Source organism: Eschrichtius robustus, chromosome 14 (assembly GCF_028021215.1).
Source record: "Eschrichtius robustus isolate mEscRob2 chromosome 14, mEscRob2.pri, whole genome shotgun sequence".
Classification (NCBI taxonomy): Eukaryota; Metazoa; Chordata; class Mammalia; order Artiodactyla; family Eschrichtiidae; genus Eschrichtius; species Eschrichtius robustus.
Genome location: NC_090837.1, coordinates 35,972,547 through 35,991,776, shown reverse-complemented (window position 1 = coordinate 35,991,776; position 19,230 = coordinate 35,972,547). Strand labels below are relative to the sequence as shown.

The following is a 19,230-nucleotide window of genomic DNA, read 5'->3' as shown; positions in this document are numbered from 1 at the left end:
TTTATTAAACATATTTTGTTTTTGGAACGTTATTTCACCACAGTATAAAAGGTAAGCCAAGAAGAATACAGCAAAGCAAACTGGATTTAATAAAATATTGAAAAAAAGAGAGAGAGAGAGAGAGACCAGGCACCGTTTAAGAATTTACAAGCCCAGGAAGGCAGGACATGGTCTTCTCTGGGCGGATCCGGACAAAAATAGAGCCCATTAGCTTAGACCCATCAGAGTGATAGAAAAGTTTGCTGATGCTGAGGCTCCTTTCAGGCCTGTGATTCACTGAAAACCTGCCAAGCACGTTCAAAACGGCACACGTGGCTGAGGACAGGCAGCCAGCGAGGCCAAGCACGACGGGGTCACTTTAAGCATGTGACACGAGGATGTAATAAGGGAGGGTATAGATTAGAACATGGAGAAATGGTATGAACACTGACTCTATTTACGTTGAAACACAGGACAAATAGCTACATTAACGGTGAACAGCAGAGGATCCGCGGCCGAGCAGATGGTCTAAGGCTGGGTCAGGGTGGTTGGCGAGGTTCAGCTGAAGTTCACGTGAAGTGTGTCTAGAGCACTTCAGCCTTCACACAGACGCCCCAGCACCGCGACTCCAAGCTCAGCTTCATTTGGTAAAACAATTATTTTTCTCATTCAAAAGCCAGAAGTTACGTGATGTATACAAGTATCAAAATTCACTGAACTGCACACTTAGATCCATGAATATTATTGTATGTAAGTTACACCTCAGTTTTTAAAGAACAGGGATGAAAACCAGTACAAAGTCAAAATCAGTAGCCTGAATTATTTACGTGGGATAAATGAGAAGGACTAGGTAAGTTTTAGTCTATGTAGCTGGCAGCAAGTACATAAGAGATAAAGCGGGCTAACTACCGCGACCAAAGTTCACCGTTAACACGGTGCTGACCCTCACCCTCAGTGCCGGATCAATCAATCTCACTGTGACTAATGATCCAAGTTTGCTTCAGGATACAGGACATTTCCCACGACAGGGCAGAAGAGAGCTGGGCAACGTGTCTCCTGGATCAGAATGATGGGGAGGGGAACACGTGGCCCCAGGCCCCTGCCACTCAGCCCCCAGACCTAACTCTGTAAGTGTGTCTGCTCTGGTGGATTAGGAGTAGAGGTTCCTTTCTGACGGCACAGTTGTAATCCTCCATTGCGGTTACTGCATTTCCAGCGGCTGAGTGTTTTATACATTTGCACTCAAGACTGTGATATAGCATCATCCCACGTGAAAAGTCTCCTCCTTCCCAGAGGCTACAAGTGCCCAGGTGCACCGTTTTTAATACATATACACCTGTACATCCATCCATCCGTCCTCTGGAATGACGGACAAGGCTTCCATGATATACTCAAGCCAGAAGCCCACCTTCAGGAGGGGAGACTCATCAGGCACAGCTCACACAAAGCCCTGTGCGGGTTAGACCTCTCCAGCTCCCACAAAGGGGTTTCCTCTGGCTGCACGACACCAGCCTGCTTCCAAGAGTAATTTCATCTTTCTGCTGCCTCCTTCAAGGAGCCTAAATTAACCTTAATTCTATTATCAATGAAATTCTTGAAAAGCTAGGAGTTTAAACAGAATGCTATTTATCAAAATAGAAATAAAACCAATTTTAGGTAACTTCTCTGTGAACAAAATTTCTTTCCTACCAGGTAGGGGCTGAGGAGGGGAAGGTATTTAAAAGCTACAAATTCCCCAAATCCCCGTAATCTGTGGATCTCGTAACCGCAAAAGCAGTTGATTTCCTAGTCTTTTTCTCTCTGATTCTTTAATGTGCTATTTAACATGCTGTTAATACTTTTGACCCTGAATATCTTCCTCCACATTTCTGATTTTAGAACCTGGATGCTGAGCGGGAAGGGGCCTGGCAAGCCATGCAGTTCAGTCCTCGGACTTCACAGACTGAGAAACGAAGGCCAGAGTGACCACAACCAGACGTGTAACGGCCCCATCCTCTCCCTTATCAGCTCAGCGTGAATTTCAGGCCGACACCTGCCAAGACCGTTACATTTTGTCTTGCATTTGTCACTGCCGACCAGACCAGCACTCCTACAGATTTGGCTGATACAGCCTTCCATACAATCTGGAAAAGGAAGGCATGCACTAATATTTCTGCAGTGCATTCACTTACAAAATTCCTTTAGAACAATGACTTGTGCATTTAGCACGTGACTCTGCACGTTTTAGAAATGTTTCACCTTCCTAAATTGAAGCTGCGGGTTGTTTAGGAGTTCTAAACGTTGCTCTATTATAACAAAGGACACGTGTCAACAACCCTTTAGAGGCAAAACGTTACTTCAGCGTCTTTTCTGGTAAATCCTGGAAGAATTTTAGTTAGCAAAAATATTTCCAGGAATTAAGGTGCTTAAGGGAGTATTACAGTGCTATCCCAAATAAAATTTACAGGCGCGTGTATTTCAAGTTTTTCTCAAAAGAACATGTTTCCTGCCTACCTACACATTATAAATAAACCAAAACTTTTAAAGGAACTGTTTACATTCTCCTTGTAGTTCACCATTTTGTTTTGTTTTCTTTTGGGGTGGTAGTGCCGCACAGCATGTGGGGTCTCAGTTCCCCAACCAGGGATCCAACCCTGGCCCCTGCAGTGGACGCGCGGAGTCCTAACCACTGGACCGCCAGGGGAGTCCCTACACTCTTCTTAATAGCACTGAAATCAAGGAATGGAAGATATGAAAGGGTCTCTTAGTTTGTACTCCTAGGGAAGCAAAGGAGAAAGAACCCTTAAAAAATTGAAAGCAGGAAGAAAAGGATGGGAAGAGTGTCTTTTTAAGAAATTGTGGGACTTCCCTGGTGGCGCAGTGGTTAAGAATCCGCCTGCCAATGCAGGGGACACGGGTTCGAGCCCTGGTCCGTGAGGATCCCACATGCTGCGGAGCAACTAAGCCCATGCGCCACGGCTGCTGAACCTGTGCTCTAGAGCCCGCGAGCCACAACTACTGAAGCCCGCGCGTCTAGAGCCCGTGCTCTGCAACGAGAAGCCACCACAATGAGAAGCTTGCGCACCACAACGAAGAGTAGCCCCTGCTCACTCCAACTGGAGAAAGCCCGAGCACGGCAACAAAGACCCAATGAGGCCATAAATGAATGAATGAATGAATAAGAAAAAAACATATATAAAAAAAAGAAACTGTGGTACTTTCTTTCATTAGCTTAAAATTCTTTTGGGAATCAATGATATAAAAGTAGAGTTCAGAACTTTTAAAATTAAGCTCTTCCCACCTAGTGTTTTGATACTGAAAAAAAAAAAAGGCACACAAATTTGTTATTGCAGACTTTAAAGTTTTGTATGTACAAATGGTTTACACTGCTCTGCAGAGTCTAAAGTACTGTCCCACTATGGCCTTCTGTTGTCTGCTTCTAACAGGAATTGTGCCTTCGATCAGAACAGAAACCCAGGTCTCATACGTTCATTGCAGGGGGAATGAATCACCATGTGACGGCTGATGAGTAGGAAACAATTTCACATATGAAAGATTATTATTAAATGTGGGAATCTGTTCTGGGATTTACAATCCAGATTTAAAAATTTTAGAAAACAAGTTAACAGTTTTGCCAAAAAGGGATTATTCTACTACCTTATTCACTAACAGCATAATTATAACAACAACATATTAGTAAGTTTTTTTCTTGACTTGACTATTTAAAATAAAAGCTTGGTAAATAAAACACTAGACGTCAAGGTAGAGTTTATGCTTGGTATACATTTGGTTACTTCCTCTCTTTTCCATGATGAAAAGAACCTGAACAGCAGTAACTTTCCCAGCAAGCGGGGGGGGAGGGGGCACGATCTCTCCTTCCAGCAGCCGAGGTGAAAGCATACAGTGACAGCGTCGACCTCATAAGGCCACCCTCCCTGCACCCCAATTCAATCAGGGTTTGGAAATTCAGGATTACTTGTCCAGCAGTCACCAAGGGAAAGAACCACCCTGCTGACACACCCATGGTCCGTCCAGCGCCAGGGCCACCACTGAGCGCAACAGGGGGAAGATAGTCTTATGAAAATCGAGTCTTGAATGAAAAAGTACATATTTTACCCCAAACTCTTACCTTTTAAACCCCGGACAGAGCTGACTTGAAAACTGGCATCTATTTTGAGTTCTTCTACTGAGCTGGTAAATAAGCAGTGATCAAGATTTCTCACTTCAAAACAAAAACAAAACCCTCCTTCCTCCTCAACTTACTAGGATGTTGATGATAAACTCAAAACCACCACCTTGAACTCAGGAACAGACAGACACAGAGCACCGACCGCAGGGTAGGGAAAAACACCCCCGGTGTCCCATCTGCCCGCCAGGCACTAGTTCAGATCTTCTACATGACGTATGATTTCCTTGGCTTTTGGAAACTTACTGAGTAAAATGAGACACACTGCCAGTCGGCTTCAAGCGATATTTTAGTGCCGCAGCAAGGTGTCTGACAGCACATTTTGTACAGCTGCAGAAAGGAACAAAGAAAATGCCTCTCCCACTTATTCCGCGATAAACTGCCAACAGGGGAAAAACAAGTCCAAACCTCAGACTGGAGACCCAGGGGAGAAGCACCAGCACCCGCTGCAGCCAAGCTCTGCCCATGGCACCTGCGCAAGGAGACGCCCCACCCCCCCCACCCCACCGTAGCCTACCGTGCCGCCTGGGCCGCCTTGTCGTCGTCCGAGCTCAGCTCCGCGCCCGCGGCGGCTTCTGCAGGGGAAGCGGCCTGCTCCTCCTTCTTACTGTCCTGCTTGCATTTCTTCCTCCTTCGCTTTTTCTTTTTCACAGAACTGGGGGTGAAAACTGTCTCTGTTTCCAGAATGTGGGAGACGTCTGAACTCTGAGATGGTCTTTCACTTCCACCTGGTTTCACCAAAGGGGGGTCAATATCTGTAAAGAACTGATGTTCAGTAGGGATTGGTGAGGTGGCGAGGTAGGCAGGAAGTCCTTCCTTAAAGAGAACACGGAGAAAGAAAAGTTGTCTGTGACGAACGGTACAGTGCATCAAAACCACCACCATTTTTGGTGGATCCAACTTTCACAGTGGTAGAAAGAATACCTACCCTAGTTCCCGAAGGTAAGAATGTCACACTGAGCTCAGGCACTGCCCACCCTACCTAGATAGGCCTCCACCCCCCTGCAGGGCTTAGCATCAGCTCATGTGGGTCCACGTCGCTGAACACCGTGGAGGAATGGACGTGCCGAGTCAGCACGGAGCACGTGGAAGCTCAGCCAATGCACTTGCCGTAGGGGTGGATGAGCTGGACGTCCGTCAGTACGAGCACGGTTCGAGGAACGGTGCTGTGGTACATCCACACTAGGGACTACCGTGCAGCTAGTAAAAGGACAAACTTCCACCCAGAACTTCTGACTTGGCAGGGATGTTGATGACATACAGTTAAATGACGACAGTGAGAGAAACAAAAGGTCAGTAACTGGAAGTCAGGTGGGTTCGGGTCATGTTTATTCCCCTTTAAATTGTGAGCCCCTGGAGAGAGGGACTTTTCTTCATACCATGTAGCAGAGAGTAGTAATTCCAGGGTTGTTGAATGAATTAAATTTTTTAACTTTTAAAGAAAAGCACATTATGCTAAAGAAAATCTGGTCAATTTGGTCATACATGGAACAGGAAAAAAAAGGCTGGAAAGCTGACACTCTCCAGGTTGACCCTGCTAAGCGTAGTTTTAAACGGAATCGTGAGAACTGACATGAGAAGCAGGCAGCAGACTCTCAGGAACCCAGTCCTCTCACTGACTGCATCTGCTGCTTTATTCGGAGCCTCATCAGTGTGACAGGTTACGTCAAAAATGTTTTCTTCTTACGATAACTCGCTTACTGTTTCATTCTGCCTTTTGCCTCTGTCTCTGATGAGGAAAATTTTTCTCTAGGCCAAGTAAATGCAAATAACGTAATATAAAAACAAATAATTAAGATACTAGGAAGAATACTGGTCTGGTAGGTTCCCCTTCATAAACACTGTTTCTTTGCTGCTGTTTACAGAACAGTACTGACGCGGCTGGCTTCCAGGCTAAAGGAAAAACCGGTAAACAATCTCATTCTGCTATTGTTTATCTTTTCTTTGTGAATTTATGACATCATACTGGCAGTTCATCTTCAAAACCAAAAAAGTAGCTCCGTGCCCTTAACAACTTGAAGCTTATTGTTTTTGCTATCTGAGATTTTATTCTTTATGACGAAAGATTAACGATACCTTCTAAGAACTTTTTTTTTTTTTGTTACTTTTTTAAAAGAGTTTATTTGTTTTATTTATTTAGTTTTGGCTGCATTGGGTCTTCATTGCTGCACGTGGGCTTTCTCTAGTTGCAGTGAGCGGGCTTCCCATTGTGGTGGCTTCTCTTGTTGAGGAGCACGGGCTGTAGGCACACGGGCTTCAGTAGTTGCGGCACGCAGGCTCAGCAGTTGTGGCTCGCAGGCTCTACAGTGCAGGCTTGGTAGTTGTGGTGCACGGGCCCAGCCGCTCCGCAGCACGTGGGATCTTCCCTGACCAGGGATCGAACCCGTGTCCCCTGCATTGGCAGCGGATTCTCAACCACTGTGCCCCCAGGGAAGTCCCCTTGTAAGAAGTTTTAAAAAGATCCACTTTAAATCAATCAAGAACAGCTCAGGAACATTCACATCAGTGGATACGCGAGGGGAGTGGGGCAAATTGTGCTCTCTTGCTGAAAGAGGCCAAACGTGCAATAATCATTCATAAAGGGCAGAGGCCAATTAATTAAAATCTCTTGAGACTGTAATAAACTAATGTACCTGACTCTTCAAGGTTTGGGATGTAATGTCCCCAACGAAAACGTCAAAACATGTTTCCCAAATTTAAAGGTCACACGTGTACACACGCAGACACGGCCTGAAGAGATACGCCATGATTACTCAGGTGGAACTGAGTGTATTCAGGCCAAGGTGTAAACTGTACAGACACCACCTAATAAAGTCACTGTAAGCTCACAAGAGGGGTAAGTGCCAAGGTCTTCAGCACACCCTCCAGCCTGGAACTCGTGCGGGGAAACTTGCTGCCCCTCCAGCTCCTTTCTGCCAGCCGAGTTCTTCAACCTAAAACTAAAGCTTGTCTAACCAGCAACAATCGTCCCCACAACTCACCATGAAAACTAAACGTTCTGTTCTGGGATGTGCACCGTGGGCCTGAACACAACGTGTGAAGTGGATGTGACCCACCAGAACTTACATATTCCTCTTCGGTCTCCTCCACAAAGAAAGCCTCCCCATTGTCACCCAATTTCATGTGAAGATCCACTGCATCGCCATTGATTTCTATGTCAATCTAAGAGGAGAAACAAAGTGTGACCTGGCATTAAGAGTCTGTCATTCAAGCTCAACTAAGCCTAGATTCTGGGCTCTCAGGCCAAACTTAGTACTGAGGCTCCCAGGGTGACAGCCTCAGAGAGACCCCACCTCCTGCCCCACGTCCCACCCTTACACCACCAGACTGAAAGAAAACGTTTCATCACTTACTTTCATAACAAATTTTAAAAATATATTTAATTTCTCAAATGTCATAAAATGGGGGAAATGTCATCGTCAACACACACTTGAGCCCGTCTGGAGGTTACGGCACAGCCAGGCCTCGCCGTGCGAGGCCCAGATCAGCACAAATCTCAGTTACCACAGTATGTTGACTGCGTAACTGCAGGAGAAGCACAAACGTGTGCTTCTTCCACCACAGGTGGAAGCTCTTCCATCCACAGGTCACCACAGCCGTCCTGCGGTGTCCGCAGGGGGTTGGCTCCAGGACCCTCCTCAGATACTCAAATCCACTCATGCCCAAGTCCCTTACATATAAAAGGGTGTAGCATTTGCATATAACCTCCACACATCCTTCTGTGTACTTTAAATCATCTCTAGATTACTTATAATACCTAATACAACATAAATGCTATGTAAATAAATACTTGCCAGTGTGCAGCAAATTCAAGTTTTGCTTTTGGAATTTCCTGGAAAAAATTTTTTCCAAATGTTTTTGATCCGAGGTTGGGTGAATCCTTGGATGCAGAACCCATGGATACAGAAGAGCGACTGCATGTAAATAACAGATGCCCATCATGATCAGTAACTCATCACGTCACTTTTCCAAAGTCTGTCGGTGACTAGTCCCAGCACATCTGTTACTTTTGCCGCACAGGCGGCAAAGCATGTGATTGTGTTGCCTCCTGGTCTCCCAGTGATAAAGCCAGTTGACATTTTATAAAATGGATAATTGAAAGAGGCAACTGGCCAAGATCAAAGAGCAGTAAAGAAACAAACAGTACTAGTGCTGGAAGTAAAATCAAACTGAACGTCAGCAGTTATAGAAGAAAGAGCCGACCTTGCGAACAAGAGACTCAGGATGAGCTGCCAGAGGAACCTGGAGGTGAGTTTATACCAGAAAGGAGGAACATGGCTGAGATGAAAGGATGAAGACCCAGAGGAAGGGACACAGGCAGAAACCTGCAGGTTGAAGCAACTCCCAGAGATGCTTCATGACATGGGAATTTCAAAGGATGAAAAGCTAGAAGCTGATGTAGACTTAGAAAGGAGTAGGACAATTTACCAAGACAAAGAAAAGATGCTTGTTCCATAGCGTGTTACATCAACAAGGTAAGCCCTGTTCAAACTACTCCTGACGACTTTTTTACAAAGAAATTTAGTTCTCATTGTTTCTAATGTTTTAAATTGCAGTGCACCAAACACTATTTTACTATTTTTCATTTTCTTATACATTTATAACTGATAGTAGGAGTTTTTAAAAGTTTTGACCAAAGCTTACAGAGGTCGTGGAAGAATCCTAATTTCCCTCATCGACTAAGCTTCCTTTTGCAGGGTTTCGGCTTGCCCATTTTTATGGTCTGTACTACTATGCGAAGTGAGGAATGTTTGTTTTTATATATATATATACACACACACACACACACACACATATATATACACACACACACATATATATACACACACACATATATATATACATATATATACACACACACAAATATATATCAGGTACTACCATATCACTTAAAAATAATGTAATTGCTTATCTGTAAGCTGTGAATAAATACTTTTAAATATTTTACAAAAATAAATACCAACTTTCAAAACTCTTATGGATAACTTGTAAACTCTGGTTTTAGACTGTTCAGGGGATATAAAGATGAACACACAAAGGCATAATATAGACAGAAGTAGAACAGTCCATAACCTCAGTGTCCTTAGCTCTGCATGGCCCTCGTGGTGGGAACAACTGTAGGGTCCGCTGGGTGTGTCCCAAGGAGGACCAACGACCGCTTCTGACCAGAGACTGAGCCCTGGTTCACGTCCAGTCATGGAAGGCAGCTCCATCTTCCCAGAAGCCACGGAATGATGGGATAAGTAACATCATATTAAAAAATATTAGTTGACATATGTTGTCAGTGCTTGTTTTAAAAATTCTACGTATGAATAACATAACCACATTGAAGGGAAGAAGAAGAAAACTAAGTAACTTTGAAAAACAGTATGTTGACTACAGAATTCTAAGTCTGAAGACAAAAAGAACTGTAAACAAATACTGTACTGTAGTTAGTAATTTTTTTTTAATCACAGACATGGGTCAGCAATTCTGAAACTACTTTATGTGTATTCTAGTACTGAACAAATATGTAAATATACTGTGGATAATGTGAAGCATGTTTCTCAGCATCAGAGAAAGAAGCTACAAATATGCAGATGAGGAAGAACCCTGTGGCGATCGGCTGGAGAGGGAGGAATCACTGTGAACTCCCGATTTTCACAGACGGACGTAGATGCAGGTGTGGGCACGTGTATGTGTATACATGCATGGACTTCCTAGCTCTGCTGGCTGAGAGGGCCTACGAGCAATTATACCTCAGACTAATGAGCACACCCAGTGACCACGTCTTCGTTTCCAGATACTATTCTCCAGTAACAGGAACCAAGGCTCCTTGGAGAAATAAAAATAATCCTGGGGCCGAGGCAGGGAAAGTAGAGTCTCCCAGAATATCTTATGGTGCCAGAGAGTAAGGAAGTGCTCAAAAAATGATGGGATCATTTCGAAAGGACTCAACTTGAAGGAGCGTCCAACAGCTAAATCTGGGACAATCTTAGCAACTACAGAAATAATGACTATAACCCACAGGGTAAAATTAATATCCATGAGTCCATACTAATCTAACAACTGAATAATTAAGTAAATAAGAGAAGAAAAGCTCTTCGACAAAGTACAATTTCAATTAATAAATGGAGCAGGAAGAATGGAAATAGAAAGTCACCATTTGGGAAACACCACAGCAATAGCCATCTACTTCCGGGGCAGCTGCAGAGAGTGCCAGTGGGGCTGTCGCCCAAGCCAGGCCAGTCAGTATATTCCACCCCCACCTATAGTGACTAGTTCCCGAGACGCGCGACCCCAGGCTGACAGGGCGGCTAACACTGGTCCTTCTGTAGGCAGGAGACGCTGTCTTCCCTCTGGGGATGCTGAGTCAATGGAAGTCAGCCTGAAGATACTGGCAGCCATCTTGCATAAGACAGACAGACACAAAAGGAAGCAGAGCTGAGAGGTGAGGGGAGACAGTTCTGACAACACCTTCAGAGGCGCTAAGTAAAGCCCTGACTCATTCAAATACTCGCGTACTTTACTTACACAAGCCAATTTAATTCCTTTTTTGCCTAAGCTAGTGTGAGGTGGATTTTTGTCATCCACAATGGAAACTGTCCTAATACACTGGGTTATTTAACTTTGATAAGTAATTAAATCATCAGTTGTATTAAATCAACAAAAGTAATATTTAAAAATATCAAGTGCAGGTTTACCTTCTGAAATTCAGCTCCTGAGTTATGAAATATACGGGGAGTATTGCGTTCTATCAAACAAGAACATAGCAACGGCAGTGGGAAAATTATTATATTGCATCTTTCTAACCAGAGGTTTTAAGGTGGTTATGATTTCAAGTCCACTTCATAGGTGTCCCCATATTTGAAAACTGGGTTAATTTAAAATCAATGGACAGCTTTCCCTAATCCAGAATGACCTAAAATAACACAAATAGTTCATCCAAATTGCCAGAGTCTCAGGGCAGACATGGTTTTGGTTTTACTGTCACAGGAATGCTATGCTTTGGTTCAAATAGCCAAATTTCCTCCCAAATATACACTTTGGGTTTCTGGGCTACCCAGGAAAAGAACTTTTCTCTTTTCCTGGGTCTCATGGATAGACTTCTGCTAAAAGTTAAGGATTTGACCAGATATTGAGTACAATGATTTGCGTAGCCTCATACAGAAACTGTCTACTTTCTTAATTAGAAGCATACAGCATGCAGAAAGAGAGCTCTTATCTGCCCAGTCCCATTTACAGATGCGCAAATGCTTATATACATCAGCCCGCGGGTTCCAGTTTGAAGGCCAGAAGACTTATCCAATCTGCTAATCAAAAACCCAGATCATAGATGGGAAAGGGGCGGCGGGGGGGGGTGGGGGGGGTGGGGCGCGGTGGTGGTGGGAAAGGCTTGTAAGCCATTTTACAAATAGATCCTGGCACAATTAATGGGAAATTTCAGTGCATAAACAGTTTGTTGCTGATGCTTCCAAAGCAGATACAGTCTGAAAATACTACAGGTTAGTGTTACCAGAAGAAAAAAAAAATTCTGGAGAAGCTAAACTGTGGCTAAACACTGTTTTGCAATGGAAAGTTTCCAAATCACTCAGTACATCACCACTGCTTTTGGTTTCCAAAGAGTGACTCTGAACAGAGGCCGGACCACACAAGCCCTGCCACCCTGAAACATGGCTCTCCAGCCACTTTCAAAATAACATAAGTTCAATTAAACTAGAGGGAAATTTCTATTTTAAAGAATAAGATCAGGGACTTCCCTGGTGGCCCGGTGGTTAAGAATCCGCCTGCCAATGCAGGGGACACAGGTTCGAGCCCTGGTCTGGGAAGATCCCACATGCTGCGGAGCAACTAAGCCCGTGCGCCACAACTACTGAGCCTGTGCGCTACAACTACTGAAGCTCACGCACCTAGAGCCTGTGCTCTGCAACAAGAGAAGCCACCGCAATGAGAAGCCTGCGCACTGCAACGAAGAGTAGCCCCCGCTCGCTGCAACTAGAGAAAGCGCGCGCACAGCAACGAAGACCCAACGCAGCCACAAAAAAAAAAAAAGAATAGGATCAGCTATGTTATTAGCCGAAATCTGAAAACAGATGTTTTCAACTTAGGACAATGGTCCTCTAACACATACTTCTGTGCTACAAAATGGTGTGGATTCTTTCATTGCGCTTGAAAATCCTGACAAAATCTCCTTATGCTGTTTAAGTAGATACTGTGGGACAGGAGTAGAAAGAAAAATACTACTATGTACCTGCGAAGTTTACTGTTAGCTCAGCTTTTTCTAACATGATTGATGTCAGATCAGATATACTAACAGACTTTCCAAGTGCTCCATAACCTGAAGGAAAGAGGATATAAAAAAAAACAGAAAAAGGAAAACCAACACAAATACCTTCTTTCTGAAAGAATCTTCCCTAAAATAAAAGCCTGTGGATTTTCATTTCAGTCAGATTTGGAAAAAGTCCTGGTATTTACAATAAACTTTAGATTACAAGTAAGATTTTACAGCTTTGTCAAAATAAATGCACAAACTTGGCATTAATGTATTTCATTTAAACAAACGTACTCTTGAGCATGCCAATCTATTCCAGTCACAACTGGTCTGAAGGCATTACATTAAATATTTTAAAGTGCTGTAAAAGGTAAAGGAACTTTTTCTAAATACACCTGATTTCCCCATTTATAATTCTAGTTTCTGTTTTGATTTTCTGAGTTGCAACACATAGGATTATTAAGATGATGTTCACCTCTTTTTCCCCCTAGACTTCCTGTAGTAGGGCTTTTTGAATTTAAAAGCAACTTCAAAAACAGTACAGAAGACGGACTTCCCATACCACTGTTTTCAAAAGCATATAGGTTTTCAAAACAGAAACACACACACAGGTCCCGAGAGCTCACAGGAACGATTTACTCTGCCCCCTGGCCTCTCCTCCTCCTGGAGGACAGGACGCGCCCGCACTCACCACTTTCTCTTTGGAGCGCAGGACGCCCAGCTTCCCGAAGCGCACGTGGAAGGGTGAGCACTGGTAGGAGCCGTCCTGCTGCCGCACCACCACGACGTCGATGCAGCCGGACAGCGTGGCCTGGTTAATGCCCTTGTAGAGCTCCTTCACAGTGACAATCACCTGCCCGGCCAGCTGCCCCACATAATTCATGGTTTGAGACTATAACAGACAAGAAAAAAAGCAGATGAGATGTTAACGCTGAGTTCGTGGGTCTAATGACAGCGACAGAGAAAAAACCGCAGGGCCTAAAACTACATGGCTCGTACGTACCCCAGACTATGATTAGCCCTGCAGACGCTGAGCCCCTGCGTCTCAGGCTAATGCGGCCGCTACACACTTCCACGCGTGGGCAGCCCCACACTGTCCATCCGCCTTGCTGCTGACAGGCAGCCCAGCCGGGCATGCAGAAGTCCCCTTTCCCTTTCCGGCATCGTGGATCGAGCCTGCTGCCACTGGGCGTTCCCCCCAAAGTTCAGAACCCACAGAGATCCCCAAAGAGCCCCGACTGCCACACGGCCCTCCTGCCCAAGACAACTTGGGACCTGGGGAAAGTGCATCCACTCCGACCAAGCAGCTAAGCAGAGAAGTGACTGAAAATCACTCCCAAGAGGAACCGGAAATCACGCTGTTCCAGTTGGAAGGTAAGTGAGAGATGGGTTTTCTACGGGATTAATCGACTATGGTTCAGAGACACGCTAGATTAAACAAACAAACTGGTGAGCTAGGCTGGGTCTAACCAATTTATAACAGTACTTTGAGGGAAAATCCCGTCAGTGCTTCAACACAACTCACTAGAACATATATTCATGTCCCACAAAGTTCAAAGCACAGAAAAGGGTTTTAATCTTGGACCTATTCAAATCAGGATCGACAGACTGTAAAGGGTCCTCCAGAAAGGGTCAAAAAGGCGGCAAGGGTACCCGACCGGGGTGCAGGGCCACCACACGCTTCATCTGGCCACAGGATGGGGGGCTGGGCCCCCAACTCTTCATTCGTTAGGAAAAAAACAGCCACACTTTAGTCCTAAGGCTGTCAGATTTTATTCCCAGTTATCCATACGACCGCAGTGCACTCATTAGACACTGGCTCTCCTGGCAGAGTGTTAAGGCACAACTGAGCCAAACTCATTCTCCTGAGGACAAGAGGGATGCAGACGGAACCAGAGGCCCTCCACAGCTCTGCTCATCTGGAAGCCGACTTCCACCCAACCAGAGGCCCGACAGCCTATTCTGCAGGGTATTCACCATAAGCACAGCTGTCTCTAAACCCAGATCAAAAGCCTTTCAGCTGCCTGGAGTTCAAAGTTACATGCTCAGGAAAGTCCCGAGAGCACATTCCATGCTGTCAGGTAAGTCCAAAGCTGAGCTAGAAGAACGCCATCCACGGGACAACCAGGGGCCTGCCAGCACCCCTGCTGCAGAAAAACCCACCGCTCTCCACAGGAGAGCCAGCACCCATGGGCAGTGCCCGGATTTCCTGCTCCTGTACACAGTAATCAAGGCCCATCAGTTTAATGCCATGGAGCAGAGCCACAATAACTTTATCCCAGAAAACGTTTTGAATATTTTAAAGCTAATGCTACCAAGGCTCCAAAATGCACCTACAGAAGAAGCTGGCTTTGAGGATGTAAACCAGCTGCAAAACTTACCAATAAACAGCAGAATACAGCGGCGGGCGTCCTTTATGAGGTAAATTCTAAAACAGTTACAAGTTGGTATGATTTCAGGTCTACAATAATTGATTTGAACTCTAGAGGAAGGCCAAATCAAGCACATATCAAGCGCTCAATAATGATTTCTTAAATATTCATGGAATGAATGGTCAAACGAACCACCAACAAAAGAGAATAAAAAAGAAACACGTGCGGTAGTGTTTTATCAGAATATTCGTATTACATCTCATATTCTAAAAATTAATCTTGTATTGTGATAATTGTGGATTCACATACACGTAGTTGTAACTAATAATACGAAGAGATCCCATGTATACTTTGCCCAGTTTCCCCCAATGGTAACATCTGGCAAAATTCTAGTGCAGTATCACAATTGGGTATCAACACTGATTCAGTTAAGATTCAGAACATTTCCATCGTCACAAAGATCTGCCCTATTGGCCTTTTACAGTCACACACACCTACTTGCCTTCTGTCTGCCCTCCCCCCTTAATCCCTGGCAACTACTAATCTGTTCTTCATTTCTGAGATATCTGCCATTTTTAAGGAAGTTATATAAATGGAAGCACACAGTATCTAACCTTTTGGGACTGCCTCTTCCCACTCATATTTCTATGGGGATTCATCCAGGTTGGTGCATGTATCAACAGTTTGTTCCCCTTTATTGATGCCTAGTATTTCATGGTGTGGATATACCATAGTTTAACCATTCACTTATTGAGGAACAGTTGAGCTATTTCAGATTTTTTGGCTATCACAAAGAAAACTGCTATAAGCATTCGTGTACAGGTTTTTGTGTGAAAATAAGTTTTCAGTTGACTAGGGTAAAATGCCCAGGAATGTGACTGCTGGGCTGAATGGGAATCGCATGCTTAGTTTTTAAAGACACTGCCACCAGAGTTGCTGTACCATTCTCCACTCCGACCAGCAATGTCTGAGAGATGCAGTGTCTCTGCATCCCTGCCAGCACTTGGCATTGTCACTATTTTTTATTATAGCCATGATGACAGGTATGTAGTGATACTGGTTTTAATTTGCATTTACCTAATGGCTAATGATGCAGAAAATTTAATTAAATTTTGTTTTATAAAAGAGCACTACAACTAACTTAGAGGAAAAGGGAATATACATCTTTTTGTTCCTTATTTTTGGGGTCACGGTGTACAATTTTTATATGTTAAGAATGTCTCCAAAAACAGAAGTGAAATGAAATTTAGTCCTAAGTAGTTCATCTTTTCACTCTCTTCTAGTATTTTTCAGCAACCTAGAACAGTCCATCAGAATTTTCATATTCTGTAAGTAACGTGTTCACAACACCCTTTTTGCCTGTCATGGCAAACAGCACCCACGTAATCAATCTTTGTATTATGCTTGACTGATGATGGCAGCAATTTAAAAATGAGTTTTGTTACAAATCTAAAAAAAAATTCATAACAAATTATATAGGCCTTTTCTTAAAAGAAACTGAAAAATGATAACTTAAGCATCTACATTCAGCCATAAACAACAGTCTTATAAACTAAATGTGTCATAAGCTTACATCAACTAGAGGACAGAATCCATAATTAAGTGTAACTACATCTATTCGAGATGATTTTAATTACCACGGTCAAAGGATGTGCCGCTATACAAGAAAGTCTATTGTGTAAATGCCAGTTACTAAATGTAGAAAAACACAGGCTGTCAAATCACTGGTTTTCTCTCAGCAGATATAAAACAACCCTGTTCATATCACGAAGGCTGGGAAAACAAAGTAATGGGAGGCCTGGTGCCTCCACAGGGGGGACGAGGGGCACCCCATCCAGGCTGGGGAAAGAGCTGGGTAAACAGCTTCCTCTTTAAGCCAAACCTTGCACCTAACTCTTTACTTCTACACGCCCAGCCCAGCAGGAGCCACGACAGAGCCCAGTGAAAAAAAAGTCAGGCCCCTGACACCAGTCTGTCCCCGTCAGCACCTAGGGAAGCTGGACTCTGAACAGGGGCAGAAAAGACAGATGAAGTAATCCACTCACATGTGGGGGACACCCCCACTGAAGACACTGGCTTTTGAAATAAAGATTTAAAAATACAGCAAAATAACATACATCGTAAACTATTCGTCACGTTTTATGATGAGTGAATGATGAGAAAAAAAAAAGAGGGGGAAATGAATTCAAGAACAGAGTGACAGAAGACACATGAAAATTCAAAGACAAGACAAAGACAGCAACTAATGTAAAGATGCGCACACAGAAGGAGCGACGTGTGCCTGAAGGATGTCCACAGAGCAGCACCCCTGTCCCCAGGCTCAAAGGCACAAAGGAAAATATTAAAATGCATTAACTGATTCTCAGAACTGGAAAAACTTATCCAGTCCTGTCTTTCAACAAATACCAAAAACGCTTTTATCACATCTCTGAAATACGGTAAAGTTAACAATCGTCACAATTTTTTGAGACCTCACTATGTACCAAATTCTCAAGCTTATACATGCATTATCATCTCAGGACCACTTTATAGGTGGTTACAGGTATATGTTTAAGATAATGAAACTGAGGCTTGGAAAGGTTAAGTATTGTTATGGACTGAGTGTGTACCCGCCCCCCCAATTCCTATGTTGAAGCCCTAACCCCCAGTGTGACAGTATTTGGAGGTGGGACGTTTGGGAGGTAATTAGGCTTAGACAAGATCATGAGGGTGGGGCCGCATGATGGGATCGATGCCCTTAATAAAGAGAGGGGGAGACAAGAGCATGGTCCTCACCACGTGGGGACACAGTGAGAAGGCAGCTGTCTGCAAGCCAGGGAGAGGGCCCTCACTGGGAACTGAATTGGCCAGTACCTTGATCTTGGTCTTCCCCACCTCCAAAACCGTGAGAAATAAATCCTTGTTGTTTAAACCACCCAGTCTGTGGTATTTTGTTATAGCAGCCTGAGCTGCCAAAAACAAGTATCTTCTTAAGCATCATATGCTATACCGCTTTTCAATTCTGGGATACTTCCAGTAGACAGAGACTCACCCCTGTCATGAGGAGGCTTATCCCAATACCAGACAGACAGCCCTGGTTACTATGTCCACCAGAAATCCCACTGCATATGCACCACCCTCTTCTAAAGGACACCACCACACACCAAAGAGTTTACTGTACAACCCAACTGGGTCTCATCTGTTCTGAGCTAAGCGTTCTTAGTCCTTAAAATAGCTGAAATGACTGGGTTTACTTTCACTTTTATGACAAACTAGAGAACTGACTTCCTTTAAATGGAAGATCCCAAACTAGACACTATGGCACAGACAGGCCTGACCAATGCCCAATCCACTCAGGGCACAGTGTGTGTCTGGGGCCAGGCTTACATGCTGAGAGCACAATGCACACGAGCCGGCTAACCTCTTGAGAGCTCCCAAGACAGGGAGGCAATTACGGATCGCTAAACTGAAAATGGAAAGAATCAGTAGACAGTAACCGACTAAAATACTTCATAGAGGCCAAATGGCCCTTCACACACAAAATTCAATAGACCAAATAGTCCTTCATGCATGAAATTCAGTGGTGCCCACTATCAGACTTTTCTTATCAAACATTTTAAAGTTAACATACACTAGTATCTGGAATAAATGGGCAGCTTTCAAGATTCAATTATTTACCAAAGGTTTAAAGATTTGCTTAGCAGCTTTTCCTGAGCATCAGAGAAACTAAAGTCAATCATCATGATATGCAGTACAGATTTATATATGGAATGCATCAGTAAGTGGGTTCAAATACAAACACCCCTCTGATAAAAACTGCCCCCAAACTAAAGGTGATTATGTTCAATCAAAAATCACTTTTATTAGGGAAGAGTAACCACAGAGACATAGGTAGCTATTAAAATATTACGATTTCTAAATTGTTATCAATACAAAAATGGATACATTGTTAACTACGCTTATATATAACCAAAGTCTGTTTTGTAAGTTTTTTGTTTTGTTTTTTTTAATGGCTCTGTTGGGTCTTTGTTTCTGTGCGAGGGCTTTCTCCAGTTGCGGCAAGTGGGGACCACTCTTCATCGCGGTGCGAGGGCCTCTCACTATCGCGGCCTCTCTTGTTGCGGAGCACAGGCTTCAGATGCTGTTTCGTAAGTTTTAAGTTTACCTTCTTAATGCTGGGTACTACTAGTTAGCTGGTACTACTAGTTACTACCACTAACAAACACAACTACAGCTGTTACACGTCCATCACACGTCAAGTGCTGTGCTAACCTGTACATTATCTCATGTAATCTTCAGAACCACCCAGGACTTTGGTATCAATATTCCCACTTACAGGAGGGAAGGGAGGCTCAGAATTGTCCAAGGTCGCTGCACTTAGTGGTAAAGCCGATATTCAAACTCAAGTCTGATACTGGAGCCTATGTCCTTAACTGCATCTCTAAGTGACAGAAATGTTCTAAGCAATGATGATAAAAGCCTTG

At 43.9% G+C, this 19,230-nt stretch overlaps 1 protein-coding gene across 4 annotated transcripts in view; it reads right to left on the bottom strand.

The window, feature by feature from the left end:
• The window catches only part of LPIN2 (lipin 2), an 81,634-nt gene that overhangs the window by 23,784 nt on the left and 38,620 nt on the right, over nucleotides 1-19,230 (bottom strand). For all 4 annotated transcript variants that reach the window (XR_011076180.1, XM_068562331.1, XM_068562330.1 and 1 more), the window contains 3 exons: nucleotides 13,087-13,287; nucleotides 7,211-7,306; nucleotides 4,662-4,960 (listed from right to left, as the gene is read on the bottom strand). Coding sequence is in view for 3 of the 4 variants with exons in the window: in XM_068562330.1 (XP_068418431.1) it covers nucleotides 4,662-4,960; nucleotides 7,211-7,306; nucleotides 13,087-13,287 (596 nt within the window). In the remaining variant the exon portion in view is untranslated. The remainder of the gene's footprint in view (nucleotides 1-4,661; nucleotides 4,961-7,210; nucleotides 7,307-13,086; nucleotides 13,288-19,230) is intronic.